Source organism: Salvelinus sp. IW2-2015, linkage group LG26 (assembly GCF_002910315.2).
Source record: "Salvelinus sp. IW2-2015 linkage group LG26, ASM291031v2, whole genome shotgun sequence".
Lineage (NCBI taxonomy): Eukaryota > Metazoa > Chordata > Actinopteri > Salmoniformes > Salmonidae > Salvelinus > Salvelinus sp. IW2-2015.
Window position 1 is genome coordinate 4,493,394 of NC_036866.1, and position 10,938 is coordinate 4,504,331.

Genomic DNA, 10,938 nt, shown 5'->3' on the forward strand with positions numbered 1-10,938 from the left:
GGGAGGAGCAGGGGAAGATGTGACACTGAAATTGTTGCATGTTGCGTTCATATTTTTGTTCAGTATAGAAATCGAAATATCTTTACCTGCATTTGACTCTGGGGGGAAAAAATGACTTGTCCTCTTAAAACTGCTTAAAACACAAATTCTGTTTGTAACATGTTACATTCTAACAACATACATGTGKTGAAGAGACTTATTTATAAAAAGTCAAGGACAGAAGGGGGTGTGATTTAAAAATGTGAATTTTAAATTCATATGCAGTCAAAATGACTGCCTCTGCGTTTCCACTCAAAAGTGTTTTTATGTTGAGAGAAGTCCACATCCCAGGCTGTTTTGTAGATCAAGCAATATTTCACAATAGCAAATTAATGGAAAAGATAAGTACCGTTTGATTTCCAATTAAATTTCCCCCCTCAGTGCATTGTCTTCAAAGTCAAAYGGCCTCCTCTGTTACACAAGTTCTGAATATTGCTATTGTTCACTATTTTTCTTCATCTGATCTAAAACATGCTTTTTAATTGTTTTATTGAACCTTTATTTATCCAGGTTAGTGTCATTGAGATAACATCTATTTGTCAAGAGAGGCCTGGTCCAACCAAGACAGCAGCATAGCGGGGAACAATGTTTAAGACAAATATCAGACATACTGTAACAATTTACTGACAAAGACACACCCCCCCCAAAAAAATGTATTTGATGTAGACACACATACATTTCAATTACAGAAACATATAAGCATCAAGGATCAAACAAATCATAAAGGAAGGGCTCTGTGCTCTTAGTCTCACAAATCAGACCATTGTTTCTGAAATATTACATGGACCACAACTGCAAGACTGTAAATTGAGGCTACTGTCTACCTCGGGTGCTGTGTATGAGTATTCTTGGAGGTAGCTACCTAGACAGAAAGAATGAGAGAAGCTACAGTAAATGGATGGCGTCTTTCTCAAAGCAATTATGACCCTGGTTTCCTGGGTAGAGACCAGTTGCTTTGTGAGTGGTAACTGACTGAGTTGGAGCTGTACTCGTAACTGTGTGCTGTGAGCTCTGTGATCTATGTATTGTAGCTCAGCTAATMTAATATACTCCACATTAGATGAAGTCTGAACCTGCCAACGTCCCACTACCATGCTAACTCTGGGACTGCATCCAAAATGGCTCCCTATTTCCTATGGGGGCCTGGTCAAAAGTAGTGCACTATAGAGGGAATAGGGTGCCATTTGGGACTGACAGTTTGAGTGGAATAAGAATCGTTTCCTTTTATGAATGAGACAGACGGTCGTATTAGTCAAGTTCCTACTGCATACTGTAGGTAGGTGTGCTCTTATTGAAAATCCCAGGAGGTTGGTGGCACCTTAATTTGGGGAGAATGGGCTTGTTCGAATGACTGGAGCGAAATAGATGGAATGGTATCAAATAYATCAAACACATAGTTTCCAGGTGTTTGATGCCATTCCATTTGTTCCATTTCGGCCATTATTATGAGCCGTTCTCCCCTCAGAAGATCCTGTGATTCGATTGAAATTGGTTCATAATGTTGCACATCTGAATCTAACATGTTGAAAATGCATCGATCTGCACAATTCTTATTACTTTTTGTTTAATTTCAAGGCTTCAATCAGGAAACCTCCATAATGATGAATCTATGTAATAACATTTGATTCAATAATGTGATGTTAGGTTTTTATCTATTATGGTCCCGTGTGGCTCAGTTGGTAGAGCATGTTGCTTGCAATGGCAGGGTTGTAGGTTCAATTCCCACAGGGGACCTGTATGAGGAAAATGTATGCACTCGCTACTGTAAGTCTCTCTTGATAAGAGTGTCTGCTAAATGATGAAAATATAATCAGATACAGGTGGAGACTGACAAAACTAAGAACCTGATTTATTCACCCACCTGGATGCTTCAGCTGAATAGCAAAGTCACACAGTTCTTCATATATAAAGGGAAAATGCCCTGGAAGGGCTGGCTCTTCCTCTGCATCGTGATATTTTCACTTCGACGTTGACTGCATTCTCCCCATTTCGTACAGAAACTAGAACTTGCTGAACAGTAACTCAACTGCGACTTTGTCCTAAACCAGACAGACGCATTCCATCCACTTGTGCAAAACATGTTTATACAACCCTTGCGGACATACTTGCACGACAGAGACCATCCTTCTGTACTGTCCCATTTGTCTATTTGTAACACATAAGTTCATCCTAGCCCATCACAAGATGACCACTACTGATAAGCTAGTTGTACTGGGAAAAGGGAGAATTGTTTGAGAATCCTTTTTGATGAGATTTCCCCTCTTAAAGATTCTCAGTTTCAACCTTTTCCYCAGAATGAAGATTGATAAGTCGTTGCTATTTCCGCATAGAATCATTGAGCTGACAGAAGCTCTGGGCATAGACTGTCAAAGACAATTTAGTCTTCCTTGCAAAAACACTTTTATTACTGGGAGAATTTCCCTGATGCTCCAGGCCACAAGTACGATACATTAATAGAGTTGAACGTTATTGCTTGGGCAATATTTGCATTTGCTGCCCTGATATTCCTTAACGTTTAAAAAAATATATAAAAACAATTCCATCATGTCAAATCCAAATATCAATCTTATTTCTTGACTCRTCAGAGGTGAAATGAATGTGCTGGGAAATGTTCACAGATAAACATAGTCAGTTCAGACAAAGAAAGCARCACAGCCTCAGAGATGCGAATAAGCTACCAGGAGAAAACTGTTGCGCTTCATCAGAAGTGACACGCATGAAGACCTACCGACAGGGAGAATAATGGAACTAAACCAACATGAATTGCAYGTCTGCCATCATTTTCTTGTATTGCATTAAGTAGGAATTAGTAAGAAGAGTGGTTTGTCTTGCCATGGGCAGTGTGTGTTCCATATCTGCAAACATTAAGAGGACAGAAGATGTCTTCCCTAGTTATTTTCATAGCATGGCAAGAGATTGGGTAGGCTATAATCGTGTGGCGGGGCGTGTAATTCTTTCTTGCCTTGTAGGATGTTTGGCTAGCACAAAGGAACGATACATCCACACTATTGCTAGGAAAAAGGCTATAGTTTGAAGTTTGAAATGTTACCATGATAGGAGTACCCTAATCGCTCATCTGGACACATCGGGACGGAAAAGACAACCTCAGGCTGCAGCGATTTCATTATTATTATATCTTTTTTAACATTATTATTTTTTATTATTATTATTTAAAAAAATATCGATATACAAACTTATACATACGAACAACAACTTACAGACGAACGAACACAAACAATCACTAAATCTCATCTGCCCAGACCCACATGCTCATACCCCCATCCCTAATGCCTGCATTATTATTTGCCATTTGGCCTTAAATGTTATCCATTTGTTTTTATTTCGTCGTTGCCCATGCTTTTAAAATATTCTTATAATAAATAATTAGATTTTTSCATTGTGTTAATGATAGCGGATTGATTGATTTCCACTTTTTTAGTACACGTTTTTTCAAGATGGGTGATGAAGAGAATCATCCAGCCCATTTGGTATCTCACTAAACCTCCATATGCCATGTCTTGAAATATGCAGACAGATGGATTAAAAGTAAGTTTACATTATAATATTTCTGAAAGCCAACTTTCTGGCTCCGCCAAAAACTTCCTGACTTTTTTTCTTCTTCGTTATCTTCTGTCTTTGTTATCTTCTGTCTTCGTTATCTTCTGTCTCATTATAGTCTGTCTTCATTATCTTTCTGTCTTCGTTATCTTCTGTCTTCGTTATCTTCTGTCTTCAACTTACTTCTGTCTTCGTTATCTTCTGTCTTTGTTATCTTCTGTCTTCGTTATCTTCTGTCTTCATTATCTTCTGTCTTCGTTATCTTCTGTCTTCATTATAGTCTTTCTTCATTATCTTCTGTCTTCTTATAGTCTGTCTTCGTTATCTTCTGTCTTCGTTTATCTTCTGTCTTCGTTATAGTCTGTCTTTGTTATCTTCTGCTTCGTTATAGTCTGTCTTCATTATCTTCGTGTTCGTTATCTTCTGTCTCGTTATCTTCTGTCTTCGTTATAGTCTGTTTCATTATCTTCTGTCTTCGTTATCTTCTGTCTTCGTTATAGTCTGTCTTCATTATCTTCTGTCTTCGTTATCTTCTGTTCTTGTTATCTTCTGTCTTCGTTATCTTCTGTCTTCGTTATAGTCTGTCTTCATTATCTTCTGTCTTCGTTATCTTCTGTCTTTGTTATCTTCTGTCTTCGTTATTCTGTCTTCGTTATGTCTTTTTTCATTATCTTCTGTCTTCGTTATCTTCTGTCTTTGTTATCTTCTGTCTTCGTTATCTTCTGTCTTCATTATTATGTCTGTCTTCATTATCTTCTGTCTTCGTTATCTTCTGGTCTTCATTATAGTCTTCTTCATTATTTCTGTGTCTTCACACACACTTCCACATCGTGCTCAGGCGCCATCTCCATTCTCTCTAAGTTTCCCTTGGTAATTAATATGTGTGGAATCACAGAGATTAAAGGAAGAGATGTGTAAACAGTAGAATGGGATCAGGAGGCAGTGAGGCAGTGAAGTCGGTAATCTCACCTGTATGTATGTTACAGTATATGAATGTATGCACAGGCCCCACTCAAGCATGAAGCTCAGAGTACAGCTCTGAATGCCAATGGACCTCTGCATTAAGCCTTAGAATAATTCATGAGAGGGTCTCAGGGTTTTTACTATTAGAGATGGATGCCCTTTTGCCTAGCCTTCTACTCTTGGCTGTAGAGGTATTGATTGTGCTATTGGATTTTGGAAGTACAGTTTTCCTCTTGGCAGGGAGATTTGAATCTAATGCCATGGATCTCACACCTCCATGTGTCCATGACCTCGATGACAGAGAGGGAGGATTGCATTCACTTTTAAACACTTGTAGTTATTTTATTATAGGAAGATACTCAGGCAAAATGTCCTTGGTGAATATGGTCTCACATTCTTTTGAATGATAATGGATTGTGTGATTCCTGTAGAAGACCCTTTGTGCTTTGCTCGGCCCCAGAGAGTGCAGATTCTGTTTGAAAACTTCAAACATGCATCCTTCTTTTCATCTGCCTTGTGATAAGCTTAAGAATGTGGTGGGTACCGTGCATTCACTTGTCCAATGCTGTTAGCCACAAAATTCAGGGCAAGGAAAGAAGAAGCATGCATTTTTTATGTTGTTTAAGGGCCAGTGTACCCTGACCTCACTGTACTATACCGTCTTTGACCTATTGCCCCCCCCCCCCCCCCCCCCAGCCTCTGAGGATGCCACTGTAACTGCTGTGCCCTGGTGTCCAGCTCGGGCCACCTTTTACTCGGCCAGTAACGACGGGGACGAAATCGACAGCACCGAGTGCGTCATCCGCATGAACAATGCCCCAAACGGAAACAATTTCAAACAGGATGTGGGCCGGCGCACTAGCCTGCGCGTCATCGCCCACTCCAGCGTGCAGAGGGTGCTGCAGAGACGGCAGGAGCTGCTCAACGCCAACCAGGACTCTGTCTTCCTCTTCTGGGGACCCACCAGCGCCATGCGACGCGACGGCAAGGGCAGGGTCTTCAACAACCTGCGTCTGATCAACCAGCTGCTTCCCAAGCTCAAGGTCTACGTCATCTCCCCCCTCAAGATGCTGGAGTTTGACGAGCTCTTCAAAAATGAAACGGGAAAAGACAGGTAGGATTTTGACATTTTGACCATTGGGTCAATAATGTCATTGGGTTTTAACTTTGTGAGTCTGGCAGTCCAATTCTGTCCGAGAATGACATCTGAAGAATACAGTCACTGTGTTTGAGAACTTGAATCAGGATTTGCCAGGGAAGGCGAATGTATTGTTTTCAGAGCTCTTGAGCATACATATTCTAATACACATTTTAATACACATATATTATAATACACATTTTAATACATATATATATATTATAATCTACATTTTAATACACATGCATATTCTAATACACATTCCAATACACATACACGGTTTAATACACATATATATATATTATAATACACATTTTAATACACATACACATTTTAATACATGTATATATGGTATAATATACATTTTAATACACATACACATATTAATACACATAAATAGTATAATACACATTTTCATACACATATATAATATAATGCACATTTTAATACACATGCAGATTCTAATACATATTTTAATACACATACATACTCTAATACACATATTAACACACATAGAGTATAATTCACATTTTAATACACATACATATAATACACATTTTAATACACATACATATAATACACATTTTAATACACATACATATTCTAATACACATTTTAATACACCCACATATTTTCATGCACATTTTAATACACATACAATATTCTAATACACATACAGTTGAAGTCGGAAGTTTACATACACTTAGGTTGGAGTCATTAAAACTATTTTTTCAAACACTCCACAAATTTCTTGTTAACAAACTATAGTTTCCGCAAGTTGGTTAGAATCAAATAAMAGTTTATTGGTCGCTTACACAGTTTAGCAGATATTATAGCGGGAGAAGCAACATGCTTATGTTACTAGCTCCTAACAATCCAGTAAAATGTCAAATATTTGTCAACTTGTTGGACATTTTACTGCATTGTTAGGAGCTAGTAACATAAGCATGTTGCTGCTCCCGCTATAATATCTGCTAAACTGTGTAAGAGACCAATAAACTTTTATTTGATTTAATAAGCATGCAGAAGTAGAGTTAATATAATTATTATTATTATTTCATTCCTTGCATGTTGGTCTTATGCATGTCATACATGAACATACATGCATGTCTATTCATTGATATAGTTATAATTGATATAAGACTGTAAAAACACCAGCAAATTAGCTCCAATTGATTTTAATATTGGAAATCAGTTCCAAAATATTCCCTCACATTAGAGAAATATACAGTTAGGTTGGAGTCATTAAAACTCATTTTTCAACCACTCCACAAATGTCTTGTTAACAAACTATAGTTTTGGCAAGTCGGTTAGGACATCTACTTTGTGCATGACACAAGTCATTTTTCCAACAATTGTTTACACACATATTATTTCACTTATAATTCACTGTATCACAATTCCAGTGGGTCAGAAGTTTACATACACTAAGTTAACTGTGCCTTTAAACAGCTTGGAAAAGTCCAGAAAATTATGTCTTGGCTTTAGAAGCTTCTGATAGGCTAATTGACATAATTTGAGTCAATTGGAGGTGTACCTGTGGATGTAGTTCAAGGCCTACCTTCAAACTCAGTGACTCTTCACTTGACATCATGGGAAAATCTAAAGAAATCAGCCAAGACCTCAGAAAAARAATTGTAGACCTCCACAAGTCTGGTTCATCCTTGGGAGCAATTTCCAAATGCCTGAAGGTACCACGTTTCTGTAAAAACAATAGTACGTAAGTATAAACACCACGGGACCATGCAGCCGTCATACCGCTCAGGAAGGAGACGCGTTCTGTCTCCTAGAGATGAACGTACTTTGGTGCAAAAAGTGCAAATCAATCTCAGAACAACAGCAAAGGACCTTGTTAAGATGCTGGTGGAAACAGGTACAAAAGTATCTATATCCACAGTAAAATGAGTCCTATATCGACATAACCYGAAAGGCCGCTCAGCAAGGAAGAAGCCACTGCTCCAAAACCRCCATAAAAAAAGCCAGTCTATGGTTTGCAACTGCACATGGGGACAAAGATCGTACTTTTTGGAGAAATGTACTCTGGTCTGATGAAACAAAAATAGAACTGTTCGGCCATAAAGACCATTGTTATGTTTGGAGAAAAAATGGGGAGGCTTGTAAGCCGAAGAACACCATCCCAACCATGAAGCACGGGGGTGGAAGCATCATGTTGTGGGGGTGCTTTGCTGCAGGAGGGACTGGTGCACTTCACAAAATAGATGGCTCATGAGGATGGAAAATTATGTGGATATATTGAAGCAACATCTCAAGACATCAGTCAGGAAGTTAAAGCTTGGTCGCAAATGGGTCTTCCAAATGGACAATGACCCCAAGCATACTTTAGGAAATTTGTGGGCAGAACTGAAAAAGCGTGTGTGAGCAAGGCTACCTGAAATGTTTGACCCAAGTTGAACAAATTAAAGGCAATGCTACCAAATGCTAATTGAGTGTATGTACACTTCTGACCCACTGGGAATGTGATGAAAGAAATAAAAGCTGAAATAAATAATTCTCTACTATTATTCTGACATTTCACATTCTTAAAATAAAGTGGTGATCCTAACTGACCTAAGACAGGGAATTTTTACGAGGATTAAATGTCAGGAATTGTGAAAAACGGTGTATGAAGGTGTATGTAAACTTCCGACTTCAACTGTACACATTCTAATTTTAAAGCTGCCGTTGAGCAGTGTTGACGCTCTTAACAAAAGACTAATTAAGAAATCCCAACAACCACCAAACATATCACAGTATCATTAAATAGGATTTAGTTCAAAGCACTCTGAATATATGTTAATATATGTTAATACTCTACTTACTGTAGAACCAATGGGATATGAGAGTCCAAATGAAGTGTACGATGCAGCTAGAGAGGGATTCTAAGACTATCTGAAAGTACAATAACACTGTCCCGAATAAAAAAACAATGGCTGAATCACGTTGGAAAAGGTAGAAGAAGAAACAAGAACAACATTGAGACAACCTGATAGCAAGTGCTGTTTTTATCTCAGCACAACGTTGCACACAATGTTGCGAAAAGTTAACAGCTACAGTGCATTGCAAAAGTATTCATACCCTTGGATTTCTTWAAAAAAAATTGTATTACAAATGGGATCGTTCTCCTCTAAATACGCTGCAATGTCAAAGTGGAAGTTTATTTTTTATTGTTATTAAAACAAATTTGATATCTAAAATATAGTGGTTGTTTAGTCAAGCCTAAATTAGTTCAGGAGTAAAATGTGGCTTAACAAATCATGTAATAAGTTACATGGACTCACTCTGTGTAAAATAATAGGGGTTGACAGATTCATAAAAGCCAATATTGAAGAGCAGTGATTGGTAGATGGGTAACAAAATCAAATCAGACATTGAATACCTCTTTAATCCTGGTCAAGTTAATAACTATGCTGTGGATTATGTATTAAACCACCCAGACACGTCAAAGATACAGTCGTCCTCCGGAGCTGAGCTGCAGGACAGGAATGAACTGCTCCATGAGGCCATTGGCCACAGTTACAGAGTTCAATGGCTTTGATGGGAGAAAACTGAGGATGGATCAACAACATTGTAGCGACTCCACAATAATGACTTAAAGGACAGCGTGAAAAGAAGAGTACAAATATACTGAATAGAAATATTACAAAACAAGCATCCTGTGTGTAACAAGGCACCAAAGTAATACTGAAAAARAAATAAGAAAAGAAAATCACATTTTGGCCTAAATGCAAAGCCTTATGTTTGTGGCAAATCCTATACAACACATCACTGAGTAACGGTCTCCTTATTTTCAAGTGGATGCATCATGGTATGGGTTTGCTTGACATCTGCAAAAACTGGGGAGTTTTTCAGGATAAAATTAAATGGGATGGAGCTAAGCACAGTGGAAATCCTAGAGAAAAACCTGCTTCATCTGCTTTCCAACACACACTGGGAGATGAATTCACCTTTCAGCAGGACAATAACCTACACACAAGGCCAAATAAATCCTGGAGGTGCTTACCAAGCAGACGGTGAATGTTTCTGAGTGGGGAAGTTACAGTTTTGACTTAAATCTGCTTGAAAATCTATGGCAAGATTTGAAAATTGCTGTCTATCCATGATCCCCAACATCTTGAAGGAGCTTGAAGAATTATGAAAAGAGTAATGGGCTGATACTGCACAGTCCAGGTGTGTAAAGAGCTTAGAGACTTATCCAAGAACACTCACTGCTGTAATCGCTGCCAAAGGTGTTTCTAACATGTATTAACTCAGGGAGCTAAATACTTGTGCAACGACTATATTTGAGTTATTTAATTTCTATTAATCTTTAAAAAACAAAATAATAGTACATTTTAAGCCCACTTTGCAGCACAATACAATTTGGATACAGTTGAAGTCGGAAGTTTACATACACCTTAGCCAAATACATTTAAACTCAGTTTTTCACAATTCCTGACATTTAATCCTCGTAAATTTTCCCTGTCTTAAGTCAGTTAGGATCACCACTTTATTTTAAGAATGTGAAATGTCAGAATAATAGTAGACAGCATTATTTCTTTCAGCTTTTATTTCTTTCATCACTTTCCCAGTGGGTCAGAAGTTTACATACACTCAATTAGTATTTGGTAGCATTGCCTTTAAATTGTTTAACATGGGTCAAACGTTTTGGGTAGCCTTCCACAAGCTTCCCACAATAAGTTGGGTGAATTTTGGCCCATTCCTCCTGACAGAGCTTGTGTAACTGAGTCAGGTTTGTAGGCCTCCTTGCTCGCACAWGCTTTTTCAGTTCTGCCCACAAATTTCCTATAGGCTTGCTAATGCATAATTTGAGTCAATTGGAGGTGTTACCTCGTGGATGTAGTTCAAGGCTACCTTCAAACAGTGCCTCTTTGCTTGACATCATGGGAAAATCAAAAGAAATCAGCCAAGACCTCAGAAAAAAATTGTAGACCTCCACAGTCTGTTTTCCATGGGAGCAATTTCCAAATGCCTGAAGGTACCACTTCATCTGTACAAATAAGTACGCAAGTATAACACATGGGACCACGCAGCATCATACCGCTCAGGAAGGAACACGTTCTGTCTCTAGAGATTAAAGTCCTTTGGTGCGAAAAGTGCAGATCAATCCAGAACAAAGCAAATGACCTTTAAGATGCTGTAGGAAACAGTACAAAAGTATCTATATCACAGTATAAATGAGTCCTATTGACATAACCGAAAGGCGCTCAGCAAGGATGAAGCCACTTCTCCGGCCGTAAAAA

The 10,938-nt window shown here is 38.3% G+C and overlaps 1 protein-coding gene across 1 annotated transcript in view; it reads left to right on the forward strand.

The window, feature by feature from the left end:
- The first annotated feature begins 4,523 nt into the window (after positions 1-4,523).
- The window catches only part of LOC111952678 (alpha-N-acetylgalactosaminide alpha-2,6-sialyltransferase 5-like), a 14,636-nt gene continuing 8,221 nt past the window's right edge, over positions 4,524-10,938 (forward strand). The window contains 4 exon segments of the mRNA XM_070435374.1: positions 4,524-4,556; positions 5,257-5,268; positions 5,270-5,311; positions 5,313-5,674. Coding sequence (XP_070291475.1) covers positions 4,524-4,556; positions 5,257-5,268; positions 5,270-5,311; positions 5,313-5,674 — 449 coding nt within the window.